This window comes from Akanthomyces muscarius, chromosome 1, assembly GCF_028009165.1.
Source record: "Akanthomyces muscarius strain Ve6 chromosome 1, whole genome shotgun sequence".
In the NCBI taxonomy this organism is placed as follows: Eukaryota; Fungi; Ascomycota; class Sordariomycetes; order Hypocreales; family Cordycipitaceae; genus Akanthomyces; species Akanthomyces muscarius.
Window position 1 is genome coordinate 1,637,329 of NC_079241.1, and position 27,797 is coordinate 1,665,125.

Consider the following 27,797-nt stretch of genomic DNA (forward strand, 5'->3'; position numbering starts at 1 on the left):
TTCTGCTCTCGGTGCGGGATCATTTCACGTGGCAACAAACGCAAAATTACGAACATGGAGAGGCGAAAGCGACAAGGAAGAAGAAAGGGACAAGAGGACGGGATTGGGGGGCGTCTTCCCTTGTTTCCTTGAATTTTTTTTAACGAATGGGTTCTGGATTCGGAACAGCAGTCGTCGGGGTTGTCACGACGACTGCTGTTGAGAGAAAAAGAGGAATGGGCTGTTGTAGAAACGGAAAATGGGTTTCCGACCCTCTGCATTTTGGAAGTCGAAACGGGCATTCGGTCACATCTTGGCGTCTGTAATTAGGTTTTTACAGTCAAAGAAAATTCAAAAAGACCATTGAACAAATTTCAAAAAAAAAATGAGCATAAAAAATAAGACGCGAACTCATACATGTGACAAGTGTACAGAGGCATGAGATGTCTCTCGCTTCCTTGCGCAAGCTTGGGTCCGCAGAGGGTGAAAGTGGATATATCCTCGCACACAACGCCATTTACACCAAAGCCGGACTGGCATTGAGACGGTCACATACAAGCAATTGTTCATGTAATTGGAGGGAATATTTTCAACGTCATATACTTTTGTCTACAAACGCCCAACGGTAGCCTTCGTTTGTCTATATATACAATATGTGGTGGCTTAATTTAGAGCTTACGATCGGCCCAGCTCTGGAGGAAGGACTCGAGCGTAGGCTCATAAGTCTTAAGAGTAACCTTGCCAGTAGCCTCGTCCAGGTAGGTGTTGGCCTGAACAAAAACCTTGCGAGGCTGCTTGTTTGCGAGGACAGTGTCACGGACCTTGGTTCCCCAAAAGTCTAGACCGACGTTGGTCATGCGGTTGTACAGCTCAAGGCCGGACTTGAGGTCAGCGGTACTCTTGTAGACGTGAAGCTTCTGCAGGTAATCTCCAACGGCTTTTTCACAGAATTAGCGTTTTGAGTAAGAATGGCAGTAGACAGGACTATGAATTCACTTACCTCGGCGACCAGTTGTGAGAATTTTGGAGCGGTCGAGCTTGATGGTTAGATCGGACAAGTCGTCCTTGGTGTAGTCGAGCTTGCAGAAATCATCACCAGCCTCAATGAAGCACTTGAGAATTGAGAAGCGAGCCTGCGAGTGAGCTTGTCCCCACTTCTGGCTCTTGGGATCCCACATCTCGACAGCGCCGAGACCTGCCTTGGCCATGCTCAGGTAGCAAGCGTACAGGATATCACCGGCTTCATTGTCCATGTTCTCGGTACCATCCCCGAAACCAAAGATTTTGAGAGTTTGGAAATCACAGCACAGGTACATGGCGACAAGCTCAGCACGGCACTCCTCGTACGAGGCGGCGATGGCGCCGAATACAGAACCCCAGGTCTCGCCAGGCTTATACCACGTCGAAATAGGCTTTTGTGTAACAGGGCTAGTAGGGGGGTTGGCCTTGTCAAAGTTGAACACGCCAGGAGCGGTTTCTTGGAGAAGCTTGCCACAGCCATGGCCTATCAAATATTAGCATTTTATTGTTCACGTAGCGCAGGTGCAGATCTCAAATTCTCACCAGTCAGCTCGTGGAGGCCAACCTGAACTTCAAAAGCAGGCTCGCGATATTTGCTATAGATGGCAAGATCCGCCTCTTTGACAAAGGGAATCTTCTCATTGGGGTTGCTGGCTCCCAGGATGTTGCCCAGGGACACATTCTTGAAACCTTCATTTTGACGAATATCGTCGAAGTTGGGAATGTTGATGCCTGCAGGGATTCCGGCACCGTTGAAAGTAAGAACTTCCAAAGATGTAAAGTCTGGTGCAAGGAACTTGTCCTTTTCGAAATCGGCACTCCATGGCAGCATAGGGACAAGTCGAGGTGAGGCGTCAACAAGCTCACCAAACGCACGAGTGCGCTCTTGGTTGACCATGGCGACAAAGCCTTCAAACTCGCCACGAACACCAGCAGGGTCGCGGTAGGTCTCAACAAAGCCAATGTTGCACTCGATCGCGGGGCTCTTGTCCTTGATCCACCAACGTTGGCTGTCCTTGAAAGAGTTGTGAGAGCCAGTCGAGAAAGCCTTGGCATAAGACAGGTGCATGTTCTTCTGATTGTCGTTGGCGGCATTCTCGGCAGCAGCCTCGAGGTTCTTGGCGATGTTGGCCATTTCGGTGGCGTAGTCTCCGAAGATGAGCTTGATAGTCTTTCCCTTCAGGGCACCAGCCTCAACAGTGAACTCGGTCTGCTTGCCAATATCGGTGCCGTCAGCAGGGGCCGACGTGACACCCGACGCAATCAGAATCTCGTAGCCGTCGCTCTTCTTGCGCAGTCTTGTGTTCTCGGGAAGCAGGTTCTTGTCAGCCATCCAGGTATTGACAGCTTCGATATCAGCCTTGGTAATGTCCTGGGAATCCGGGTAGTAGGTGGTCGTGTGGCCCTCATCGAGGAAGCCAAGGTGCATCTTGGTCTGCTGAGAGTGGTCAAAGATGGCAGCTTTGCACTTCTTGTAGTGTTCGGCGGCCTCGGGGACTGAGGCAGCAATCGCATCTACCGACTTCTCGCTGCAGCGCGGCAAGAACTTGGCGTCGCCAAAGCTCTTGAAGTTGCCCAGGTTGCCGAGGACCTGGACAGCGTATTCGAGGAGCCTCGAGACTTCGTCGGACTCAACTCCAGCCTTGGCGGCGAGAGAAGACCAGTCGCCATTGCAGCTGTTGTGGATGGCAATGGCAAAGTCAAAGATGGCCTCGGCCTCGAACGAGGTCTGGCGCAATCCAATTCTAGTACCAGCAAAGGCGGCCCTATGATTCCTTGTTAGAACCATGCATCTTCGGCATCTTCAAGGTCTGTGGAATATGCGCTTACCGGCTGATGAAGTGGCTGTAGCGCTTCTGCTGATCGGACAGGAGCTCAAAGTGCTGCTCAATCTTGAGAGGCATGACCAGAGGCGGCTGGTCAGCCAGGTACTGCTGAAGCTCTTTGGGCTGCATTGTGGAAGAATAGCGGGCAAGAAGCGCTGGAGCAATTGGTCTGCGACGACTGAATGTGAGGCGCGAAATAGAGGCAAAGGGGGCACGCACAGCAACTCTCGATGGCAGCCTTTGAGAGATTGCAGTGAGGGGAAGACGGAAAGTCATGAAAAGGTGTGCGACGTGGCGTGTGGGAGCAGCTAGTCTTATGCACGAACGACAGGACTGACCGAATTGAATGCCACGCTGCGCTTTCTCACGGCCCGTTGGTACCTAGGTAGGTAGGGTGCGTCACCCGGGGCACCGCCTGACAAGAAGGGTTCGGCAGGCGTGGAGGGCGGGGGGCCTTGCAAGCTGGAGAGCTGTCGACTTGCCTAATGAAGCTACTGTACGGTGCGACAGATGTGGCCACGGGTTGAATTGGCGTGGGCCTAGCGAGAGAAGTGGAAATGGTGGCGTGACTATGAAATGAACGAGCTCCGGGCTACTAAAAGCCAGAGGCAACGTATGTTGGTTGGTGGTGATGGTGAGCTGCAGGACAAAGTATGGAGTAGTTGTTGGATATTGGCGGACGGACGGCCCGACAAGCTCGTCCACCACTGTACCTTGGCAGCCGGCGACTGGCAGCGGCCGGATTAAAATTAATGCCACAGCGGGACACCCGAGAGGCACGGCAAACGCTCGTCTCTGTTTTGTCTTTCATGGACTACAATTGACATGAGTATCCAACGTGTTTCTCTGGCAATGCCAAAAGTTCCAATCCCGTGTCTCGAGTATCGAGTTTGAGGCTGCGCATGGTGCCAATTTACCCCTCCTATGCGTTAGAGCTGACAGCTGGGAATTCGCACCACCGGGCTTGAAGTTTACCAGCACACGTTACCCACTTGCCGCTGAAAACTGTCACTATAAGCCGCTTCGTGTACTGTAGCCCGCCTTTTCTAATGATTGTTTAAGCCGAACAATACTTTGACACCGCCAGCGGGGCTGCCCATATTTCGGCCTTCTCGCAGGACCTTTTGTCGCGATTAGTATCGCGGTGGGGTACTCGGCCACTGCCAATTTTGGTAGGCGTGCATGGAAACAGGCAGAAAGGCGCGGGCATCTCAACCAAAAATGAAGCGAAATTAATATGTGTTGGCGCATCTATGGTCTGCATGTGAGATTTTAACGCCTGTGGCATAATTCAGCTAAGTGGCTGGGCTGCCCGCCCAATGTGCCGTGCAGCAGAAATTTATGACACGTACAGTAATAACGTCTGGCGACTCATCTGCAGTAACACGACAACTGATCAAATAACACGCTGCCAATGCATACAACAGTCGGAAAGACCCGATCAAACATTACATGAACATGAGTTCTGCAACAAAAAGCATTTCAGCTCTAATTGCCGGCAGCTGTAGCCAATTAGCGAAATCCAGGTTGGACTACAGGGTAGGCTCCGTGTGCCAGCCATGACAGCTGCCAACTCCTCGCAACGACGCGATGCTCTGCAAACGCCCTACGAAAATATGAACGCGACAATCCCAAACTAGAAAGCGACAAGACCCGTCTGCCCGAACTTCCATATAGTGACGAGACGTATCAGGCGCATGCCATGATGTACGTCCCATACCCAGGCGCAGCCATTCGAATCTGGCCTGAATCCGAACGTCGCGGATCGCATACGCAGTACGTAAAAGCCCGTTAGCCAACCCCGAGATTCCTACATTAGCGCCATCTCGCATCTACGGCCCGAACATGCATGGATAATCCTCTGTTGCTTCAGCGCGCCTTCCAATCGGGCTTTTAATAACGGCGTTGATGCGACAGACAAAGGGACTACAATTGACCCCATCGCTAGATCAAGCAGCCACTGTCGCCCCCACGCCAGTGATAGCCCAACTGCATCCTTCGCGACCGTTTGCTGCCTTGACCGCTGATGGACATGGTTGACATTATCCGTCGGCATTTTACAGAATATGCAGTTTGAACACGTCAAGGAAACCCACGCTGGGCTCGCATTATTGCACACGCAAGTGTTCTTGAAACAGGACATCGTTTCGGCACATACCTCGTGTCTTGCCCAAAGAAAATGTCCACGACAGCCTGCGAGATCCATGCCAGTCTGCTGGGTCGGGTTACTGACCCTGGTCTCTTCACCCCTGTCTCCGCCGTTTTGGCGCACAATGACACAATGTCTCTCTGCCCCTACGGAGTACCTCAGCCTGCATTGCGCTGGGATGTCTCGCTCTACTTTGACCACCTGCTCGGTCGGGTCACGAGTTCGACGGTCGTTGGCCAAAGTTTCCCGGTGTCGAGCCAGGAAAGCAAAATGAGATGGGCCCGTGTTTGGCGAAAGCTCATCTCTTTGAGCAGAGACACGCGGGGCCGGCCCATCACTCTTTGAGTCTTTGGCCATCCCCTATTCTCGATGCCAACGGGCGACCCTGTGGAACCGGACGAATTTCTTTGGGACAAGCTACTTAATTTGCTCTCCATTGGGCCCGGCCTTATTCGACGCCCGAAGAGGCATTTATCGCCCTAGAGTGCCGAATGAGGCGTTATCCACTAAACTGCCGGACGCACCTCCCGGGACGCCGGTGCGCATCCAAAAGCTGTCTCCGGGAGCGAATGGCAGTGCAAAGACCGGGCGGAAGAAGAACCACACAGGCAGACACACTCCGTTTCGCTCGTCTCAATCACCCTGCAAGCCCACTCACACAGCCGGGCACTGCACGACCCGCCAACCAGCGACAAAGCCAGCCCAACTGGTCGGAACGGCATCCCCAGCTTTTGTACCAAGTGACCCAAGCAAAAGGTGGACGCTACAAGGTTTTTCCTTTGGCCCCCTTGCAACTGGGTTGGCTGGAGCCAGGAAACAAAAGGAAGCCACGGCCTCGATTTCTAGCGTCGTTTGATCAATTCCGAACGTCTCCTCCTTGCTCGGCCTTTTTTTGCGCTTGTCGTCTGTCTGCATACCTTGGACCAGAATTCGCCCGCACGACCCGAACGCGTGGTTTGGTTTTAGCGTCGATCACACCTGCATGACCAGGCCAAGCCCAACGCCTTACGATAGTCTTCGTAGCTCAGCAGGAGACTGTCAAATCACCGTCTCGTCGCACAGCGCCTTCCAGCTAGTACTAATACGTTTGCTCGCCCTCCACCGTCAGCTTCGTCTCCCTCTTGCCGAAAATGCTGTCCTACGATTCCCCAGTTGCTGCCAAAGGGCAAGACGCTCCATCGCCAGCTTCTTTACCAACCACCATTGTCGGTTCTGCTAAGCAATCAAGCGCCGCTCAGATGGGTTCCGATGCTCCTGCTACGGTTCAGGACCAGCCGTCCCAGTATCATCATATCTGGCTCGTCACAGGACCTGCTGGATGTGGCAAGACGACGATTGCTGAGCACATTGCAGACGCCAATAGCATGCCGTATATTGAAGGCGATTCCGTGAGTCAAAGCTTGCCGCCTTCACCCTCAAGTGGCGGCTAACAAAGACGTACAGTATCACACGGCTACCAATGTGGAAAAGATGAGAACTGGTGTGCCATTGACAGATGCGGACAGATGGGACTGGCTCACGCAGCTTCGCGACGAGTCTATGCGCCGGCTCAGCGAGGGAGCGCACGGTGTCGTTGTGACTTGCTCAGCTCTGAAGCGCAAGTACAGAGACGTCATTCGGGTCGCGGCGTACTACGATAGCAGCATCCTGATTCACTTCATCTACCTGGATGCGCCAGCAGAAGTGCTTCTGCAACGAGTCTCTGCGCGCCAAGGTCACTACATGGGAGCCGACATGGTGCAGAGCCAGTTTGACATTTTGGAGCGTCCGTCCGCCGACGAGAAGGATGTCTTCAGCATCGACGTCAGCCGATCCATTGAAGAAGTCAAGCGAGACGCGCTCGCTCAGGTCCACGAGGTGATGGATGCAGAGAGCGCCTGATCATCTGCCTCGTTTACGCCATGTCAGATGCAGTCGATGCTGGGGTGGAACAGCACAAGACCACTAGTACCGTCTTTTTTTTTAATGCATGATTTTTAGAACACGCCTGCGCGGTTTCGGGCTTACAACATTGGGACAGGAAGAGCAGGAAACATGCAGACAGGGGGGCGGCTAAAGAGGTGCAGCGCATGCTTCTTTGTCGTCACCTTGTCTCAGATTAATATCTCTGGGCTGAGCCTGGGGATTCCAGGTTTTCTTTTTCGCTTCTTGTACAGAAGGCATGACTGCGGGCTTGGCAGCTGGAGAACGATTCGGCAATGTACTTTTTTGTTTTGTTTCGCATTGGCTAATACATAGACAGGCTTGTCTGTACTTTCCTGTCATTTTTGCTTTTTTCCCTTGCAGCTTAGAAAGTAGAGAGGGCCGCTAGACAATAAAATAGACCAGAGCGTGGGCGACTGCGCACCAATCACTTTTTGCTTCCTCACACCTGATAAGATGGACATGTCCAATCGACTTCTCCGCGCCTTACTTTCGTCGATGCTGGGGTAAATACCCTGTCTCTGTCAGTTGTGCTATGCAGATGGGCATGCGGACGCTCCGTCATCATACATCGGACAGGGCAGTATGCAGTGTGACATGTAAGTGGCCCCCCTGCCGGCGCGGTCAAAGCATTCGGCTATCATGCTTCCCGAACAAAGATGCATGGGTTCGTACTCTATTATATAAACCAATTTTTATTTATTTTTTCGCCTTGCTGTTTGTCTGCCCGGACTGTTCTATAAGCCAAGTCTAAAACTTGACAGCCCATCTATGCTGAGATGACAGAAAACTTCCCACCCACACCGACACGATTGACGATGTGCGGGAACGCAGGCTATTTCAATTCTGCCTTGTCTTGTCCCGCTGCATGCGTCCCCCGCATCCCTGTACCGACAGCTTGCATGCATGACGCAAGGTTCGGGCTTCTGGGGTCACGGGTGGCGCACCTGCACGCTGCCCCCACGGAAATCTTGCGTGCCCAAAACGGGCGGGTAGCCTCGTCTACCATGACAAGGAAAAACAACGATCCGGAAAACCAGAATTCTTCATTCCCCCATGGTTCGTGTTACATTTCTCTTTCTCCTCTCTCTTTCCTCGCGGGGTAAGCAGGTCTCTCTCTGTCCCTTGCTCAGACCACGACCACAGATAGCGTGAGCTTCATCCTGCTCGGTTTCGTAGCTTGCATATTCAAACAAGCCCTCTCTATAGCCAGATGTGTGCAAAAGAAAACAAAAAGGAAATCGAGACAAGTAGTCGTAAAATCGAAAAAAAAAGACTCGCTAGATGTGATTCCATATGCAGTGTATTTCTTTTGTATTTTCTTTTGTATTTCTTTTCTTTGCTTTAGCGGAGATGCATGACCATGACGTCGGGCTCCTCGACGACGCTGCGGACAACGTCGGCCGCGCGGGCCATGGTCGCGCCGTCGACGACGCGGTGGTCGGCGCTCCAGCTAAAGTTGCAAATCTGCTTCTTGACGATGTTGTCGTGCTCGTCAAACGCGGGGACGGTGCGCATGCGGCCGATGCCGAGGATGGCGACCTCGCGCTCGACAATAACGGGGCTGAGGTAGGTGCCGCCAATGTTGCCAATGTTGGAGACGGTGATGGTGCCGCCGGCCATGTCGGCGGGGGCCAGCTTACCCTGCTGGGCGAGCGCCTGCAGGCGGTTGAGCTCGGCGGCGATGGCGACGATGTTGAGGCTGCCGACGTTTTTTATGACGGGCACGACCAGGCCCTGCGGGGCGTCCATGGCGACGCCGATGTTGTGCTGGGAGCGCATGACTAGCGAGGGCTTGTTGTTGCTGGCGGCGTCGAGCTCGACGCGCGCGTTGAGGATCGGGAACTGGTACAGCGCCAGGGAGACGGCCTTGATGATGAAGGGCAGGTAGGACAGCTTGGAGAGCGCGCCGCCCTCGGCCGGCGTCTTGGCGAGGACCTTGTTGAGGCGGCCGCGCAGGCTGACGAGGTCCGAGAAGTCGACCTCGTCGGCGTAGAGAAAGTGGGGGATGGTGAGGGAGCGCGACATGCTCTTGAACATCATCTGCTGCGTCGTCGTGAGCGGCTGTCGCGTCTCCGTCTGTACGGCGGAGTCGGTCGGCGCCGCCGAAGCGGGTGCCGCCGGCCCGGCGTCTCTGTTCTGGACAAACTTGAGAATGTCCTCCTTGGTGACGCGGCCGTCCCTGCCGGTGCCGTCAATGTCGTTGATGTCAACGTTGCGCTCCTTGGAGAGGTGGCGCACCGCGGGCGTCGAGATGGCGGCGCCCTTGCCCTTTTGCTTTGGCGGCGCTGCCGCCGCGGCGGGCGATTCTGTAGGAGTAGAGACGGGGGCCGGCGCAGGAGACTGGGCCTCGGCCGGGGCGGGAGCTGAGGGCGCTGCCTCCTTGGCGGGGGGTGCCTCTGCATCTGCGGCGCCGCCCTGAATGTCAATGTCGACAAAGGGCTTGCCGACCTTGGCCATCTCGCCGGCCTCGTAGTAGAGCTTCTTGACGGTGCCGGTGAAGCGCGAGGTGATTTCGACCGAGGCCTTGTCGCTCTGGACCTCGCAGAGCGGGGAGAATTCCTCGACGCGGGCGCCGGGCTCGACGAACCACTGGATGACCTCGCATTCGACGATTCCTGTATGCGGTGGGGTGGTTAGCAGGCGTCATTCAACCAAACAGAGAAAATAGCAATATATTGGAAAAGGAAAATAACACGACAAAGATGAGACGGAGGAAGAAATACACACCTTCACCGATATCCGCCAGCAAGACAGGCTTGATTGCGCACAAGCGTCTGGACTCGGAGAACCATCTGGGGACCCCGGACTGTGGTGTTTTGCCCATGGCGACGCGGCCGACGGCCTTGGAAGCTCCCCATTGCGAGCGGAGGGCTCTCGATCCACGCTGGAGGAACATGGCTATTTTCTTTTCCTGGGTGATGTGCTTGGAAGGAGAAAAAAATATCGGTGTGAGAACCCAACGATATTGGAAAGCGACGAGGGAGAAGAAGAGAAACAAAAGAGACGGCGCAGCCAATTGCGGGCAGATGAATAATTGTTGCAGCAGCGCGGCTCAAGACACGACGCATTCAGTCGGCATTGTTGGTCTATGGGGAAGAGGGCCCCGCGAATAGCCGAGTCCGGGGCACCGAACGCCAAGCTGCAACTGGCTTAAGCCGCGGTGGCAGTGAGACAGCCCACTGAAGCCCGCGAAGCTTGGAGGGCAGATGGGTTAGGTACAATGCAAAGCATGGGTCAGTGAATTATTGGTAATTTTTGTTTTGTTTTCAATGTAAACTGTCATGATCCATACATGAAAAGGTGCTCAGCTCTCTGGAACTGGCAACGCCCAGGATGGCAAAGTGTCTACCAATGTATATACGTAGTGGCGGAAGAGACAAAAATTGCAAAATGTCAATAAATGCTAGGCAGCATACAGAAGCTCCGAGGCGTAATGCATTCGTTTTATTATTTCAGTTGTTAATTGCCATTTAGGAAGCGCCATCCTGCGTGTCCAGCAATCGACAGATGTGTTGCATATCGAGCGACTTGCCCTGCTCCACTGAACCGTTCCTGAGGAACGTCACTGATATCACCAGAAAGTTTACTGTACATGGGACAAACGTTCTGTGCAGAAAAACCAACTTATCCGTCCGTAAATTCTCAGAAAGAGGAACCGATTTTTTCGAAATGCTGCTTCAGTAACGAAGAAGAGCAAACACCTGGTTGTGCTGACTTGCAACAAATCACCGTGCTCCTCGATACAGTAAGTAGACCTACCAAGCAATAATGAACCGGCAGTGGCACAACGACCGCGTTCTAGAGCACGAATACCATTAATTTCAACGTCATGAAGAATGAACGTAAAAATGTCCCTGGAGAACTACAAGATTCCCCCCGAAACTTTTCAAGGCTCTATTGTGCACCACAGTACCCCAACACCAGGCCCGCTTTCCGACAGACCGTTGGCCCCAGAAAAAAACCGCCAACTCCTTCAGGGAGCTGCCATTTGGTCATCTCCAACTTCATTAACCACCACACCCCCGCGCCCAGAACCATGTCATCACGGCGCATCGGTCTGGCCACCGCCAGAAGCCTTACAAGACGCATCCCACAACAACTGGCCGCCTCACCATCATTATGCGCCCGCTGCCAATGGCACCGCAGCTTCACAGCGACGGCCGCGCCTCTCGCGGCGCGCCCCGAGAAGCCGGCTGCTGGTGCCTCCATGGACCCTCAGGCCGAGATTGCCGGCCCGGCCATCGAGGCACCGCGCAGCTACGGCAAGCGCTTCGACGGCGTCTTCACGCCCAAGCCTCTGCCGCGGCCGATTGGCATGCCGCTACCCCCACGACCCGGCGAGAACACGGGCATCGACAGCCGCACGCGCGAGCAGCGCAAAAAGGACTTTGCCGACTGGGACAAGCACCTGGCACGGCGAAAGGAACTGTAAGAACTTGAAATCCGAGGAGAATTCTACCGCAGGTGGATACGATGCTAACATGGGGAACCTAGCACTGCTCAACTTTCACGACCATACTTTCGCGACTGGAATAACCTCAAGTACCACGACGGCAAATCCTTCATTGCCCCGCCGCGGCTCTTCAAGGCCGAATTCTCCCTCTTCTTCCCCAACCTCTACGGCCAGACGATCCTCAAGACCGACAAGGAACCCCGCGACACCACGCCGCTCCTCGCCGGGAAGGCGTCCATCGTGTCCGTCTTTAGCAGCCAGTGGGCCGAGTCCCAGGCCGACAGCTTCACGGCCGCCAAGGCCAACCCGCAGCTGCAGGCCATCCTCAAGCAGCATGGCGGCGGCAGCGGCGGTGACGGCCTCGCGCAGGTAGTGCGCGTCAACTACGAGGACAATGCGGGCAAGGCCTGGCTGGTGCGTCTCTTCATGGGCTCCCTGCGCAGGCGCTTCCCCGAGCACGAGTGGGACAAGTACTTTCTCGTGCGCCGCGGCATCACCGACCACATCCGCGAATGCATCGGCCTGCTCAACACAAAGGTCGGCTATACCTACCTCGTCGACCAGCACTGCCGCGTCCGCTGGGCGGCCAGCGGCAACAGCAACCCCGAGGAGATGGAGGGCCTGAACCGCGGTCTCGTCAGACTGGTCGAGGGCATCAAGGCCGAGGCCCTGCTGCCCTCGACAGCCAGAGAGCCTGTCCTGGGGAGAAAAGCCATGAAGGATCTCGCCGAGAAGCGAGGAACCGACAAGGTCGAGGCATCAACATAAACCCACAGCATGTAAAAAAAGGCATTGTACATTATATTAGAAATAACCCCAAATAATAGCATATAGATGGAAACAATCCGCTGATACCCTTTTGCCAAACTATTCCAATAACGCCGTCATGTGCAGATAAGAACAGGTCCCTCAGACTCCCTTTTACAGGAAAAACCAGAAAAACACAAAGCAAAACGCAATAAATGCGCCCATGATGATGCCATCGCGCCTCTTCTTGGCTGATATCCTGCCGATGAGGGTGTTGATGCCGGGCACCTGGCTCGCGGCGCCGGTGATGCGGCGCTGGATGCTGGAGAGCGTCTCGCGCTGCAGGACAAAGTTGTCGTTGACGGCGTACGCCTGGCTGAGGACGCTGTCGGCCATGTTGTGGCTGTTGTCGATGCGGTTGCGTTCGTCGAGCATGTAATCGGCCTCGGCCGCCTCGGGGTTGTTGGCGCGGTACTCGTCGATGTCGGAGCGGACGTTGGTCAGGAGGTTGGCACGGTCGCGCGCCTGCTGCAGGTTGGACCGCAGGCGGGCCAGGTCCTTTTTGTGCGCCGACAGCTTCTCGCGCAGCAGGGAGAGGTTGTTTTGCTTGAGCGCTGAGGATGTGAGCGCTGCCTCTGAGTCGAGGAGGCGGGCGAGCTGGCTGATTGTTGATTCGCGCTGTCAACCAAGGTTAGCGCCGCGTCTGATGAGGGTGGCACTGCGGCGTCGTCACCTTTTCTAGCAGTTCCTCAATCTTGGTTTCTGTTGTGCGCTCCTCTTGCGTCGGCTTGGGTGGGATGGAGGCTGCCGTCGCAAACTGTGAATACGTGTGGAATTGAGTCTCGGTCTGGAATAGAGGCAAGGGTTAGCTTCCCTCGGATAGCAACAGGCCCGCCGGCCGTCATCACCTACCTGCGTCTCTAGCGAGCGAGCTTGTTGTCGAAGCTGGGCCCAGCCAGCATTTCCTGATGATGCAGACATGATTTTCGTGACTAGGCCTGTGTCAAGTGCGGCTATGTGTACACCGAGATAAACAGGCCAGAAAGCAAAGGTCGAAAGATGGAGAGACCAGCAAAGCGGGAATGACGATGATGAAACTGGGTCCGCGCCGTCCCTGAGATGGTCGGCCAGCAGTTCGACCCCGTAACCGGCTTAGCCGGCTTTCAAGACTGCGCTAGTCACTTTACGGCCGATGTACAGGCAGAATGCAGTTGACCGCTTTGGACTCTTAGGCGCACGTGATGTCGAGCACACAGCTCATCACAACCAATGAAAATTAGCCACCTGCCCCGCAGCCATGGCCAGTCCACCACAGAGATGGGCGCCCAAACAGGCAAAACCCTAGGGCAACTTTTTTTCACCGTCTCGGCAAAAATTCTCAGACTTTGTGGTGGATTTGCCCTGCGCCAAACGATCCCCGTCGACGAGTGTGCTTGACCCTACTATTCCTCTTCTCTGTACTTCTTCAGTCGACACTACTTCGCACACCCCCATCGAAGCATATATCCAAGATGGTGAGTAGCAAATCCGTTTCACCAGCCCGACAATCGACATTGGAATTGTTCTTCTCTCCCCTGTGGCTTTGCAGCGCCGCGCCGCCAGGATTGTTTTCGTGGGCTCTCGTGAGGGGAGACCCAAATTCGGGCCCGGCGGGCAGACAAGACCACAAGGGATGGAAACAAGACCACGATTCATCACTACGCAACACTATTTCGACGGACTTCTGCAAGGATTTGACGGGCGAGGCTTTCCATGGCAAAATTCTCGATGCGGAAAGACGACGTTGGGCGACATGCATACGATTCCAAAACCAGCGTTGAACTGAGGGAGGAAATGCGACACCTACAGTCACAACGACCAGTCTCGATTGAATCACCGCCATAGAAAACCTATGCCTCGTCGTCCTGCAGACTCGTCAAAACCCTTGTCGCCGCCAATACCCATATCAAAATCATTGTCGTTTTGGAAAGCCGCAACATTTTTGCTGACCAAAATTCATTCCTAGTCGTCCGCAAAGGTTAAGTCTGTCCAGCTCTGGGACAAGAGCAAGGATGACCTGATGAAGCAGCTCGGCGAGCTCAAGTCTGAGCTCGGCCAGCTCCGCATCCAGAAGGTCGTTTCTTCCGGCTCCAAGCTCAACAAGATGTACGTCTTTTTTTTCTTTTCCTCGCTCCGCTCGACGCGGCTTTTCCGGCAACAATGTATGCTAACATGATTTGGCAGCCATGACCTCCGCAAGTCCATTGCTCGCGTCCTCACCGTCATCAACGCCAAGCAACGCAGCCAGCTCCGCCTCTTCTACAAGAACAAGAAGTACGCGCCCCTCGACCTCCGCCCCAAGCAGACCCGCGCCATCCGCCGCCGACTATCGCCCGAGGACAAGGCCCGCGTGCTGGAGAAGGCCAAGAAGCGCGAGACCCACTTCCCCCAGCGCAAGTTTGCCATCAAGGCTTAAAGCTTTGCGTCGTGTTGAAAAAAAATCCAAAATTTTCTTAACGGGGTGAGATTACGTGAGGATGAAAAGAAGCAACACAGCGTAATGAGTGTTGATTTGTTTTTGAAAGGGAACAACTTTCCTTGGCGAAGGGCATCTTTTTTTATATCTTGAGAACGGGGAAACGGCGTGGCGTATCCTTTTGATTTTCTCTTAAAGAAAGAAAAGAGACATATCGAAACTTTAGCATCGCATTGGCTGCATGGGGTCCTGAACCAAACCCTTTGCGGCCTCCTTTGTATCTTGGAAGGCGGATGGGAACGGGCCAGCAGGAATCTGGGACATCATGTGTTTCTGCCTGGCCCTTGGGCTTGCTAGGCGCAACAAGACAAGTCTGCAAGTACAAAATAAAAGGAAAAAAAAATGAGGTCATGATCCAACCTAAATACTCGTCTCTGTTTGCTTCCCCGTGATGTGCGAATGCCTTGGCTGTAATTCATTAGAGAAGACGATAGTCTGTGCCCATGTTGGCCGTTCTACATGTGTCAATGCATCGACTACAGTCCATGAGCGAGCCTGATGCTTCATGTCCCTGTTCGTCTTTCTGTCAAGTGCGAATATTACAACATACCAGGTTTTGTGAAATTGAATCCGGGTTTTTGTCTTCTTGGCAACGATTTCGTCCTGCCTCACGGCTTACGCAATGCGTTGAAGACAGCCACCACCGATTCGAAAAAAAAAGTCGAAAAAAATCGGCATCTTGTTGTCTCGTGTTTACGCGAGGCTGCTTACTTTTGTCGCGGGAAGACAGCTTGGCCTATTCGTATCCGGCCAAATATGGTTGCTTTCAGAACTTGTCATGAGTGGGTGCTGTTTGAGTAGTGGGACATGAGCTACCCCCTTCCTACAACTTTGCCCACAATTGCAGAGTGCTGTGCATTTTATGGCATTGATGAAATTGTCTATTACCAAAAGATTGAGATTTGCTTAGTTGAGACGGGTGTTCAAATCAAGTCGAGTTCCCTCCCGTGCTGACAATGGCGAGGCTCTCTCATGTCGGCGTTGCAAGCGAAAGGAATGGAGCAATGAATCTTGGATTTCCTCGTTTCTCATCATCTGCCTCGTCTATAATGCTTTTCATGCGCCCTCGTGGGGTTAAGTACTTTCCGACAATAAATACGGCGTCATTAAATTTCCATGCAAAAAATTCCCCGATGGTCATCCGGTCCCCTCGTAAACGCCGTTCCGATATAAATAACAAAGTGAAAAGAAAGAGCCTGAATCAAAATGGTACTCATGCACATTTCTCATAAAAAAAACCCCCCAGCGCTTAGCTGCACTTCAGACGGCCTGCATCATGTCGGGATGCTCAAAGTCGTCAAGGCCATCGCCAGACATGACGGCGATGTTGGGCTTGGATATCCTGCCCGTCTTAACACGGCTGAGAATTTTGCTGACTTCTTCCGGCTTGTCCTTGTGGTTTGTGCCCATGTGGCGGCGAAGCTGGTCCAATCTGTGAAAGTCCTTGCCGCAAATCTCGCAGACGTGCGAGCCACGGATATTGTGGATGCGACGATGCTTGGAGAGGTTGGAGGATTCACCAAACTTTTTGCCACAAATGTCACATTGCAAAGGCTTGGCACCAGTGTGAGTACGCTCGTGCATCGTCAAGGCACTTTGCTGCTTAAAGGACTGGTTGCAGCCCTCGAAAGAGCAAACCCATGGCTTCTCGCCAGTGTGCGTGCGCATATGCTGCTCAAGCGATTGCTTGGCAGACAGAGATGCACCGCAAATATGACATTGTACGGGTTTGTCTAAAAAAAGTTAGTAAAGGCAATAGATAATGTGCATGCATGAAAGGGTTGACTTACAGCCAGTATGAACTTGCATGTGGCGCTCCAGCTTGCTGCGTTGGCTAAAGGTGGTGTTTCTTGTGCAGCCTTGCCATTGACAGTAGAAGCCGGCGTGGTCCTTTTTGATCTGCTTTAGATGATCTGCCTTGCAGTGGTCTTGTAGCGACTTGTGGTCACTACTTCTGTGACCGCAGATTCTGTTGCCACCCATGCCATCGGGTATCAGCCACCGGCATATGTTCTGGTCTTCCGGCGAAGTAGAGGGAGTCGACTCGGCGGCAGCACTCGTCATGTCGGCAAAGTAGTTTGTGCCTTCAATCGTGGAGGGGGTAGGCAAAGATGCGGGCGTGGGAGAGAGGGATGTGGCCAGTGAGAGGTTGGTCGAGGGAGAAGTGGTGGAAGAAAAGTGGTTGTGATGATGGTGGTGGTGGTCATCCAGCATGTGGTGAGAAGAGGCGTTTTGTAGCGTCCTGTGGATGTTGTTTCCATTAGCCATAAGCGCAGGGCGATGCTGTTGGAAGATGTGTTGCGCAAAGTCATAGGGATCCTGGATCTGGAAACCACAAATGGCGTCCACACCATGCGGGCTAATGCCGTCTGGAGTTGGGCTGTGCTTTGGTAGAGAGCACATTTGCATCAAAGTACTGGGCTTATCGGCTATACACGAGTGCATGTGGTTTTCATGATGTGTCGGATCATGGTACTGCATAATGTGATTGGCGAGAATAAACTCGGGAGCAATATCCCACATTTGACCAGAAAAGGCCGGAGTGTTGCCAAAGGAGTTGTCCAGAGAAAGGGAGGAACAAGGCACGGTAGGCAGATCCAGATATCCAGCATCGGCGATGCTGGGAGTTGGGGGGACAGTGTGCGACGAAGTGGCCGGGGCAGTGGCAGTGATGCCCTTGTCGCCAAACGAGGTGAGCGCAGCGGCAGCAGCAGCTTCATTGTCGGAGATGGGACATGCCGATTGGGAACAGGGTACAGCGGGAACTTTGCAGTCTTGGTCGACACAGAGGTCGGGAGGCCCGCAGGCATCATCGTCGCAACAGACACCGTGGTCCTTGTCGTCACATTGGCTGGGGCAACTGGCGTCGCATTCCGAGTTGCAGACGGAGGCGGCGCATTCGTTCTCTTGGCAGACGTCAAAGCCGACACAAGACATGCTGTTCTGGAGCATGGTATTGTTGAAATAGGTATCCCATGGCGATGGAAAAGTTTGCTGCTGATGATGGTCAGCTGAGGAAGGGTTGGAAATGCTGTGTCTTTGTCGAGTGTGTGTCTGAGAGAGGCTACGCTGAGCCATGGCGGGGGCCTTTTGAGCAGAGGCATGGCTCTTTGTGGTGATGTTGCAGTGGTTAAAACTGTTGTGATCGAGACAGGAGTCGTCGTGGAAGCCCGCAGCAAAGGGGTCCAGGCCATGCGACAGAGACATGTCGAGGAGGGGGAGATTATCGAGGTCCAGCGCCATGGCGGCCATGTCATTGGAAGGCGGGCCGCTGAAAGCCATGTGCGCCGCGTCGTCTTCCATGATGAGCTGGATCAGGACTTGAAGGGCAAGCTTTCGAAACGATGCTGCAGAGGAAAAGAAGAGGGGCAGGCAAGGCCCTTTGGCTGTTGAGTTGAGGCACAGCACGGACGGGCCAGGAACGGAATGCCGAGGCCGACTGGGATGAGGGTAGGGAAACAAGACGGGAGAAACGGTTTCAGTAAGCTGATAAGCGCAGGGCTTATGAGTTGGAAGGAAGCGAAGGCGCTGGTTGGTGCCAGCGGGTGCTCATGGGGGGGGGGGGGGTGAGTAAGAGAGCGACACAGGCAACAGGCCGTGTATGATATCAAGAGATGGACACGAGAAGAAGAAGAGTATCGTAAGACGAAGTCTATCGAAAGCGAGAAAGGAAAAAAGTATGCAGGTTTAGCGTGTGTGCCTGGAGACGCAGCCAAGCGAATTACGTGCTCTCCGGCAAGCAGCCAGCATGGCGGGCAAAGAGGGCGGGCGCGCTGAAAAGCGAGCGCAAAAGTGCTGGGAGAGGTCGCGAGTGGTGAGAACCCGGATGGGCTCGCGGACATGTTTTCTGGACAAAGAGAGGGAAGGTGCAGCGCAAGTGGGGCGCCCGTTCGACCACTCTTTACACCATTATTATCAGTTGCTACTCTGTACCAGTACTGTGAACACTGCCAACAGCCAGTCAGTCACGTCCCCTCCTCTCAGTGGTCTGCCGCACTGCCGCTAGCTCGAGCAACCTCTGCCTGTATCCGCACCGAAGACAGGCTGTGCGCAACTTGCTCAAATCACTTGCGCCTGCGATTCATGCCCCCCCAATCACTACTTGTCACTCCATCACGACCACTTCCTCGTATGTAGCACGTCGTCATGCCTGTCAGCCCACCCGCGTTTGCTCCTCATCAATACTGCCAACTGTCTCACCCGCTGCCGCCACCTGCTCCCCCCCCCGTTCCGCCGCCGCCCGCGTCTCCGTTCCGTATTCGGCGGCGGCCGTTCCCCCACGGATCCTCGCTCGCGGCGCCGCCTTGATCCGCACGCCGGACCCCAAGGCGAAGACAAAGTCAGGTTACAGTGCAGGTAAACCAACATGCGCATGCACATGCATACATCTTGCTATGAAATAGGCGCTGTGCGATACATTCGCCCGGCTCAACAGCAATCCGTTTCCATTCTCACGTATCAAAAACCACTCGTTTCCTGCAGGAGGGGCAGACACCACCACCATCGCAAACCTCTGCCCACTAACACCGCGCTGCCCCGCCACTGTACTTGCATGTACCCGCACTTTCCAGTAGAAACCGCAGGTACCTTGTCCGCAGACTGGGATGCACCTAGTTCTCTATCGTTGCATCTCGACTGTTGGACTATGCTGGCTTCACTTTTCGAACCGTCATATTTTCTGACATTCGCATGTAAATGGCATGTGCTTAGAGGCGATTGATATGCAACGGACTGGGGGGTAGAAACTGGCCTCTCCGTTTCCACCGGACCGTACGCGAGCCACTGAAAGGTTTCCCTCGCAACCTGCCGCCCCCCCCCAAAAACTGTATCAGTACAATATTGAAAGATTTACCAGCGCTAATCCTTTTGACCCTAGAGATGCGCAGTGAAATGGTATATGCCCCCATGCCTTGCCCGTCAAACGCCCTGTTAGATTGGCTGTGTCCGCGATGATGGGTTCGTCCGTCGTCCTTGGTCGCAAGGCTGCCGCGAGCTGCAAAAGTAGGACTGTACAAAGGCAGTTTTTGTTTCGACGTGGAGCTGAAAAAAGTACCTCTGCCGAGGAAATGGCTTGCAGAGTACACAGTCAAAGACAGTTTTTTTCTCAACGCTCCTCAATTGGTGAGCCTGTCCCTGTAGTTCGCACTCTACTTTGGGGAATCCCTCTCTCTGACGGAGGCGCTAAGGCACCCTCCTGTGAATCTCGGTGCATGATCCAAACCTCCATTGCGATGCATGTCGATCGCAATAATATCGCATCGTCTGGTACCGTGAGCTGATCAACGACGAGGTTCGCGCGGCCATGACCCGCAATCGGGATCAGTACATGCCGGGGCACCTGATTTGTAACCATGTCGGGCTTGCAAGACTTGCTGAAGACGACTTTCGTGTCGAATCGAGGCTTCGGCGTATGGCCCACAGTGAGCTGCGGGCGGATTCCGACTCGACTAGACTTGGCGAAGGAAGAGAAGTTAACCTCTGCTGTGGTCCCGTGCCGCTGGCGTGGCTGTTGTAAACAGAATGACGACAGTTTTTCGCATTTTAGCAAGGCTGCTGCAGTAGAGAATGGCCCTAGAATCTGCGTAGGACTCGAACCTGAATGCTCTGATCAATGTTGAAATTCCCACTTATACATCAAATTGCACAGTCTGCGCCGCATGTCAATCGTCACAATGTCAGCCATTTCTAGTCCTGATTATATACTCTGCAAATCTCCAGCTGCCCTAATAAGATAGACCCCTGCCAAGCGTAACTAGTACTCCCATTTCTGTTCCACAAAATGGTCACTCCGGCCTGGTTGTTCTTGCGACAAGGATCATGCGGGACTTGCCGACATCTTGAACGTTGAAATGAATTAAATACCAACAACCACCATGACATGGCGCTCGTCAGCCTGCAACTAATTTCAACGTCCAAAATGCACTGCTTTATTCAATCCGCACTGTAGGTTGCGCTGATCAATTTCCGCTTCCGTCGCCCACCATCGAGGGAGGGGTCTTGCCCCGCGTCATGATTAGCCCATCCATCCGCAGCCCTCGATTCGCCAGCTGCGCATTGCCCTGTCCGAATCGACTCGCCTGCCAGCCTGGGTGCTAAAAAGCTTAACCTGCCACTCATCAACGGCGGTACCTTCCAGCGATCGCCTGTTCATTTCTAATCCCCCAGAAATCGACTGCCGATTTTAGGGCCGTTTTCCCCAAGCCATGACGCCGTAGACCCCGTGCCTCCCCCCGCAGTAATGTTTGACAGCTCTAGTATATATAATCCCAGAGCACCCCCTCCTTTCGCTCTTATCGTTTCTCTGATATGTTTCATCAATTTCAACCGTCATCATTCATCATTCATCTGCCAAATAAATCTTTGATCGTGTGCCATCCATCCCATCCATATTCTCGACACTCGTACGACTTATACAACCTGCCCACCATGAGCTCCCCATCGCAGCCCCAGGACGTTCCTCCCATTGCTGAGCAGCCTCGCCGTAGAGTACGTCGTCAAGGAATGCTGTATTGAGTCGCCGAGCGTGCTGACATGATTCTGTAGAGCTCCGGCTGGATGCCCGCCTACGAGAGCCTCTCCCGCAACCGCAGCGAGACCCAGGCCGCCGCCCGCCGCCAGAGCATGTCCGACCAGCAGGCCAAGCTCGGCATCTTTGGCAACTTCTTCCACAAGTAAGAATCATAGCACCGCTTCTACGATTCAATACTGACACGAGAATAGCAACTTTGGTAGAAATTCCAAGTAAACTGTTGCTTGACAACACCAAAGCGAAAAAAAGACAAAATCAGAAAAAAAAAAAAATCATAATCACCTTGTACTCTATCATGTTTAAAGACTGTTTTAATATTACATGTATCAATCTTGCCACGTCCGTACAACGGTCCATTCTATGCATACATTTGGTAGGTATTGCCAGCTGTGACGCTGCCCTAGTCATGAAATGGTGTTTTCTGTAAATTGTGACGACTAATACGCCCTTGTGCTTGACTCGCTCTTGGTGAGCTTTTCGTTGCAACTGATATACTCGCGCTGGCTCCCTGTCAATCTTTCTAATAATTCTTCCTGCGTTGCGATGATCACAATTGGATTGGCTCGCAGGTTTTACGACGCCCATTGGCGTGCCGCAAGATGCCACTCCACCATGGTCGCCGGTTCGCTGCTGGCCTTCACTTTGTTTTGCGAAACATATCATATCCATGGCACGATTGTCTTATTTCAATAGAGTCGGGATCAATCTTTGAAACTTTACCATGCGTTGTTGTGCTGTCGTAGGAATTCACCACCTGTGATGCTCGTCCAACGGAAGAGGAAGACCATCCAGCTTCTTGGCGAGTACCAAAGCATCCGAATCCTCCCGTAATATTAACGCATTTTCTCATAGGCGGTCTGGTGTCTCAGTTTAAGACTACTGCTACGACGATGAGGCGTGCCCAGGAAGATGATGCCATAGGTCGATAGTTTTATCGAGCGGTGTTTAGCCAAAGCGCCCGCGCGAGCAGCATCCGAATGAATAAGAGCCTAGTAAGTTAGCAAGGTGATCATCGACTTTCCGCTGAGGACTTAGACTTTCAAGAATGATACCACCCATACCATGCGCTATAAATATGATTGGGCGTTGGTGCGACTAGTAGTCTTTAGTGCAGGCTCAAGACACCGACTTCTGTTTATAATTATACGTCTGTCAACTCCCTCTTTCTGCAGAGGTCGGATACCAGGCTCAGTCCATGGTCGCAAAGACATGTTTTACTGGAGCTCGTTGTGCCGTATGTCTTCCTGACATCGTAGCCCCAAGTAAGATGCGTGCGTTGGGCAGGATGCTCGACGAAAGGTCTCTTAGCCAATTGACGCCATTCTTTGCGGTCCATGTCTTGTGCGATGGCCGTTCAAGCCATGAACAGCCACGATACTATGAAATTTGCATTAGTAGACAACCGTGCATGAGACTGTATTAACTAAACTCAATGGCTGGTGTTGATCCTTCGAAAATAACGCTCAGCCCTTGCCTAGCGCTGGTGGTGGCTGTAGAGGTGGATGTGCTGCCATCCCGGCTTGCGGCAGCCCCATAGTTAGAGGCATCGTGAAGTCGGATCTGGTGTCACCAACGTGGACAGGTATCACAAGGCCACGAACGATGGCTTCAAAACGAGATTACACAAGATGAAGCCCCTGTGATAGATACCTCACACTTTTGCATCCTCTTCAGGTTGGCCTCGATCACGTATCATGCTGAAGGGCTGGCCAGCGCTAAACGCAGACCTTCATTGGTGAGGCCCTGCACCAGCATCTATGGCGGGGCACAAATACTGGCATATAAGCAATTGCAATCCGTTTCATTGTCCGCGAGCGAATGCTCGGCAAGTCACAGGTGCCTAGGAAAACTACAAGTAGCGTTAATATCAAGCTCTTTGTCTTGGTGTTGAAGGGCGCGTACCCCCGTGAATGGCGACGTAACCTCCAGTGACAGACACCGCAGTTGGGCGGAGCTGCGCCGCCGCCAAGCCACCCCACCTGGCATCCAATTCAAGGCTCATCCAGCAAGCATCCCATTCCATTCTCCAAAGCCATCACAGAAACCCGGACTTCATTCACAATGGGAAACATCTGCGGCAAACAAGAGTCGGAAAACTTTCAGAGCCCCGGTCGGCCCCTCAACTCGGCACCGCCGGCGCAGCAAAAGTCGTCGGTCCCCGGCAAGGCAAAGAGCAAGCAGACGTACACACCAGAGTCGCGCGTCGTCGGCACCGACAGCGAGAGCCCCAGTGGCAGCGCAGCGCGGGATCAGGGCAATCCGGCGAGCAAAGCGGGCGCTGCCGCTTTGGTAAGTGATGCTTCTTCTCCGTCTCTCAAGGTTACGGGGTCGAGGAGAGAATGAGAGCAGCGGTGAGATGGATTGCTGACGAAGGGGAAACGCAGGGACGACTGACCCAGGACGCGGCAAACAAGAAGAAGAGGAGCTCCAAGGGATTGCAGGCCAAAGTCGACGAGCAGAGGAGCAAGAGCATAAAGGACAATCTTGAGGAGATTTCCAGTCAAAATGCCCGTCACGCGGCAATGGATGCGAAAACAAGACAAGCTCAGGACTATTCTTGAGCGACACCGTCCATCAACACCTCTCATCAAATAATTCGGCTTCTCTTCCCCTCTCTGGCTTGCTGCGGATTAGCATGCTGCCGTGGCAGCTCGCATCGTTCTCAGCCTTTCTCCTGCATTTTATACGTTACATGAATACAGTCTCCGTCTCCAGCGTTTTACACAGAAATCTCCAAGTGTCACCAACCGCCCTGTTACCCCAGTCTTTATTATCCCGGGCTCACAATCAAGAAAGACGAAGTAGATGATATTATCCTTTAGCGTTTGTCATTTTTAAACTGTACTCTCATCTTCCACCAGCGGCGCCGCTACCCATAACATGCAAATTTCAGAATTACATTTTGACACATGATACCGCTTCCCTGAGACGAGGAAACGAAAATTCCTGTCCAAAGCATTGTGAACAGAGTGGAAATAAAAGCAAATACGAGCCAGGAAGACAGCAAATCACGTAATCGTGTACCGGCCGCTCGCGGGCGCCCTGCTGTCCGCGTCCGCCGCCGCAATCGTGCCCTCCTTGAGCAGCCTCGTCAGCTCATTCAGCGCCGAGCCCACTACGAGCTCCGTGTCGCCCTCAATAAGAATATACAGCTTCGGCTCCGCGCCCTCGGGGACCTCCTTGCCCGCTGCGTAAAAGTTGCCCTTGGTCGTGATGGACGTGCCCGTCGCCTCGAGAATCTTGGCCACGTTGGTGCGGTTGGTGACGGCCCAGCGCGCCTTTTGCGGAAAGTCGTTGATCTCGAGCGTCGCGTGGAAGGCGCCCGCATCGGGGCCCTTGTTGTCGATGGGCTGGCCGGAGCGCAGCTGGCCGGCCTTGCCCAGACGGCTGTTGATGGCGCTGACGGCCGAGCTGACCTTGTCGAGCGGGTTGTTGCCGGCGCTGCCCTTGGCGCCGCCGCCGGGGTTGGTGGCCACGACGCCGGATGTCTTGATGACGGGCTCGTTGACCGCGGTCTCGGCCTTGGCGGCGTCGCGGGACTGAACGCCAGACGCAGCGGCCTTGATGGCGTCCAGGGCGCGCTCGTGATTGGCTTCGTCGGTTTCCTTCTTTTCCTCCTTCTTTTCTTCCTCGTCTTCGCCTTCGGCCTTGTGCGTCTTGCGCTCGCGCATGCGTGCCGCTTCGCGCTCCTGGTCGAGACGATCCAGACCCTTGCCGCCAAAGCCAGATGTATCCTTGGCCTTGCCAGACTTGACCTTTTCGCGGTGCGCCTTGCGCATCTCGTTGAGGCGCGCGGGCACGGGCTGCTCGCTCTGCTCCAGGGCCTTGGCAATGCCTGGCGCGCAGCTCTCCTGCTCCGGCGTGATGAATGTCACGGCAACGCCAGTGTTTCCGGCACGGCCTGTACGGCCGGCACGGTGAACATAGTCTTCCAGATGATTGGGTGCGTCATAGTTGATGACGAGCTTTAGTTGCTTAACGTCTAAACCTCGAGCAGCAACGGATGTCGCAATGAGAATGGGGACGATGCCCTTTTTAAAGTCGGAGATTGTAGAATCACGGTCAATCTGGTCCTTGCCACCGTGAATGGACATGCAAGGATAACCCTTGCCCATGAGCTCTTTGAGCAAGTCGTCGGCCTTTTCTTGGCGCTCAACAAAGATTAATGAACGCGCGTCTTCGTCACGGTCATATAGCTCACCGAGCAGCTCAAGAATGCGATGAAACTTTGTGTTTTCGTCGCGCACTTCCACAATCTGCTCAATTTCCTTGGCCACGACACTGCGCCCACCGACAGTAATCTCCACGGGGCTCTTGAGAACCTTCTTCGTGAGCGAGTCAATAATGCGTGGCATCGTGGCGGAGAAGAGAATCGTCTGTTTATCGGGGCGCATGTTGGCAAATATCTTCATTACCTGTGGCTCGAAGCCCATGTCAAACATTCGATCCGCCTCGTCCAAAACGACATAGGTAACTCGTCGCAGGTTCGTGACTCGGCCCTGGTTGGCGGCCAGCAGATCAATCATGCGGCCAGGCGTGCACACGATAATTTCGGCGCCACGCTTCAGCTCTGCAATCTGGTCGCGAATTGGGGCACCGCCGTAGGCGCAGACGGCACGAAGACCCATCATTTTGAGGAACGGCTTGCAGTCGCGATGAATCTGCGTGGCCAGTTCTCGCGTGGGTGTCATGATCAGACTCACGGGACCCTCCGACTCTTTCAGAGGAGGCTGATCTTTAATGTGACGAAACATGGGCAGTAAAAAGGCCATGGTCTTTCCGGAACCAGTCTTAGCGACGCCAACGACATCGCGGCCAGACATGAGAGCGGGAATGGCCTGCATTTGAATTGATGTCGGCTTCTCAAACCCCATGTTGTCAATCACATCCAGCGTCTGTCGGGTGAGACCGCATTGAGCCCATTTCTGCACAGGCTTCGGGACATCTTTGCCATTGACCTTGATGCCGTCGAGTTCTGCTCGAAGTTCTGCCACTTCGGTCTCGTTGAGTTCGCTGAGCTCGACGGGCTCCACCCAAAAGTTCTTTCGGATAGGCTGAATATCAATCTTGTTGTAGTCGACCGTGGGAATCTCCTTTTTCTTGCGCTTATTGGCCATGGCCAGCACAGCACTAGCGTCGGCGCCGTCATTATCCACCTCGTATCTATTGTCGTCGTCGCTAAAGTATGCTTCGGGCTCTGGCAGCTTCTTGACTGTAGACGTCTTTTTGGCGACAGGGGGTTGGACTTCTTTTTCCTGCAGGTGGTCCATGAAGGCGTCCAGGGGATCCACGTCGTCCTCTTCCTCGTCAACCTCCATATTTTGTTCTTCGGCGGCAGTGCCATTCGTAGCTGGAGCGGCGTCTGTCATGGCTTGATCGCCGTCGGCCTCTTTTGCAGCCTCTTCCTCGGCCTGCAAGCGTCTCTCGTGTGCGGCGCGAGCAGCAGCGGCAGCCTCTTCTTCGGTTTCGGCAAACTCGTTGCCATCGTCGTCATCATCGTCATCTTGGTCCACATATGGCGTGTCATCTGCCTCCAGGGGTAGGTTAGGCAGCTTGGTCAGCTTACGATGTGTAGTCTCCTCTTCATCCAGATCGAGCTTTCGCTTGCTGGGAAGCTTGTCGTCGCCTTGAGACTTGCCAAACCCGAAAGCGCTCGTCTTGGCGCGATTGGCCGGCAGCGCAGAAGCGGTGGACTGCTTGACTGGGACGGGAAGTGTCGCTGGCTCAGCCTTGATGGAGCCAAGTATAGACTTTGTCGAATCTTGTGTTCTCGCAGCTGATTTTTTAGCGATGCTCTTGGGATCAAACTTGCCAGCGTACGGTCGTACGGGGGACGCATTTCCAGAGTCCGGGCCGGGTGTGGGAGAGGCGACGGACGAAAGGACAGGCGATGCAGCATCGGGGGCAACGCCGCTGGCTTTCTTGTCCATTTCTGCCAGCAGGTTGCGAGTTTGGCTCGGGTTGACCTCTTTTTGCTTTTGTGCCTCCTGCTCCTTTTTCTTCTTCCACGCCTCGAGCTTAGCTAGACGTTCGGCTTTCTTCTTCTCGGCATCGGTCTGGGCGGCTGTGGCGCCGGCCTGTTTGGCGGCATCGTCTGGGATCCGACCGCTGTCTGGACGGGGCGTGTTTCTGCCTCGGCTGTCGCTGCGATTGCTGCGGGAGTCAGCCCCTCGGGAGTCTCTGCCACGCGAGTCATCTCGCCTTCTGTCATCACGGCTTCTGTTGCGCCGGCCATCAGGCGAGCGCGCCCGGCCGTCATGGCGGTCTCGCGAGCGGCGCCTATCACGGCCACCGCGGTAGCGATCTTGATCTCTGTCTATGGAGCGGGAACGATCTCGGCGGCGGTAGTTTTCTCGGTCACGGCCGGCGTCTCGGTCGCGATATCGTCGCTGCGATGTAAATCCTGCGTTAGTATGGCCGCTACTGTGGTAAGAGCGAGCATAGCGTTGTCGTACCTCTGGTGTACGCGATCGGGAGCGCCTGCGATAGCCTCTGTCGTCGCGACGATCGCGCGGTCGTCGGTCGTCACGCTGTCGGCGCGCGCCGTGGCTGCCCGCCGGGCTTGGTGAGCGCGAGTCTCTTGGCCGAGCCATCTTTTTGGTGGACGGTTGCTCTCGCGATGGCTCAGCGAGACACTAGAAGGAACCTGTGTT

General features: G+C 54.2%; 10 protein-coding genes across 10 annotated transcripts; 5 read left to right on the forward strand and 5 right to left on the reverse strand.

Annotated features, from left to right (window-relative positions):
• Positions 1 to 647: 647 nt before the first annotated feature.
• LMH87_005507 (uncharacterized protein) lies at positions 648 to 2,954 on the reverse strand (the record flags this gene model as incomplete). Its single annotated transcript, XM_056203239.1, has 4 exons — positions 648 to 916; positions 980 to 1,483; positions 1,543 to 2,765; positions 2,830 to 2,954. The coding sequence occupies 4 exons, from the start codon at positions 2,952 to 2,954 to the stop codon at positions 648 to 650; spliced, it is 2,121 nt and encodes a 706-aa protein (XP_056058717.1).
• A 3,150-nt stretch (positions 2,955 to 6,104) lies between these two features.
• LMH87_005508 (uncharacterized protein) lies at positions 6,105 to 6,855 on the forward strand (the record flags this gene model as incomplete). Its single annotated transcript, XM_056203240.1, has 2 exons — positions 6,105 to 6,362; positions 6,418 to 6,855. The coding sequence occupies 2 exons, from the start codon at positions 6,105 to 6,107 to the stop codon at positions 6,853 to 6,855; spliced, it is 696 nt and encodes a 231-aa protein (XP_056058718.1).
• A 1,386-nt stretch (positions 6,856 to 8,241) lies between these two features.
• LMH87_005509 (uncharacterized protein) lies at positions 8,242 to 9,796 on the reverse strand (the record flags this gene model as incomplete). The annotated part of the gene is made up of 2 exons (XM_056203241.1): positions 8,242 to 9,515; positions 9,628 to 9,796. The coding sequence occupies 2 exons, from the start codon at positions 9,794 to 9,796 to the stop codon at positions 8,242 to 8,244; spliced, it is 1,443 nt and encodes a 480-aa protein (XP_056058719.1).
• Positions 9,797 to 10,936: 1,140 nt separating this feature from the next.
• Positions 10,937 to 12,177, forward strand: LMH87_005510 (uncharacterized protein; the record flags this gene model as incomplete). Its single annotated transcript, XM_056203242.1, has 3 exons — positions 10,937 to 11,328; positions 11,395 to 11,998; positions 12,043 to 12,177. 3 exons carry the CDS (start codon positions 10,937 to 10,939, stop codon positions 12,175 to 12,177), a joined length of 1,131 nt encoding a protein of 376 aa, XP_056058720.1.
• Positions 12,178 to 12,274: 97 nt separating this feature from the next.
• LMH87_005511 (uncharacterized protein) lies at positions 12,275 to 13,081 on the reverse strand (the record flags this gene model as incomplete). Its single annotated transcript, XM_056203243.1, has 3 exons — positions 12,275 to 12,778; positions 12,834 to 12,947; positions 13,013 to 13,081. The coding sequence occupies 3 exons, from the start codon at positions 13,079 to 13,081 to the stop codon at positions 12,275 to 12,277; spliced, it is 687 nt and encodes a 228-aa protein (XP_056058721.1).
• A 530-nt stretch (positions 13,082 to 13,611) lies between these two features.
• LMH87_005512 (uncharacterized protein) lies at positions 13,612 to 14,555 on the forward strand (the record flags this gene model as incomplete). Its single annotated transcript, XM_056203244.1, has 3 exons — positions 13,612 to 13,614; positions 14,106 to 14,245; positions 14,324 to 14,555. The coding sequence occupies 3 exons, from the start codon at positions 13,612 to 13,614 to the stop codon at positions 14,553 to 14,555; spliced, it is 375 nt and encodes a 124-aa protein (XP_056058722.1).
• A 1,320-nt stretch (positions 14,556 to 15,875) lies between these two features.
• On the reverse strand, positions 15,876 to 17,918 carry LMH87_005513 (uncharacterized protein; the record flags this gene model as incomplete). Its single annotated transcript, XM_056203246.1, has 2 exons — positions 15,876 to 16,348; positions 16,406 to 17,918. The coding sequence occupies 2 exons, from the start codon at positions 17,916 to 17,918 to the stop codon at positions 15,876 to 15,878; spliced, it is 1,986 nt and encodes a 661-aa protein (XP_056058723.1).
• Positions 17,919 to 21,041: 3,123 nt separating this feature from the next.
• On the forward strand, positions 21,042 to 21,360 carry LMH87_005514 (uncharacterized protein; the record flags this gene model as incomplete). The annotated part of the gene is made up of 3 exons (XM_056203247.1): positions 21,042 to 21,101; positions 21,159 to 21,286; positions 21,336 to 21,360. 3 exons carry the CDS (start codon positions 21,042 to 21,044, stop codon positions 21,358 to 21,360), a joined length of 213 nt encoding a protein of 70 aa, XP_056058724.1.
• Positions 21,361 to 23,205: 1,845 nt separating this feature from the next.
• Positions 23,206 to 23,705, forward strand: LMH87_005515 (uncharacterized protein; the record flags this gene model as incomplete). The annotated part of the gene is made up of 2 exons (XM_056203248.1): positions 23,206 to 23,433; positions 23,529 to 23,705. The coding sequence occupies 2 exons, from the start codon at positions 23,206 to 23,208 to the stop codon at positions 23,703 to 23,705; spliced, it is 405 nt and encodes a 134-aa protein (XP_056058725.1).
• A 447-nt stretch (positions 23,706 to 24,152) lies between these two features.
• On the reverse strand, positions 24,153 to 27,737 carry LMH87_005516 (uncharacterized protein; the record flags this gene model as incomplete). Its single annotated transcript, XM_056203249.1, has 2 exons — positions 24,153 to 27,533; positions 27,600 to 27,737. The coding sequence occupies 2 exons, from the start codon at positions 27,735 to 27,737 to the stop codon at positions 24,153 to 24,155; spliced, it is 3,519 nt and encodes a 1,172-aa protein (XP_056058726.1).
• Between the last annotated feature and the right edge of the window lie 60 nt (positions 27,738 to 27,797).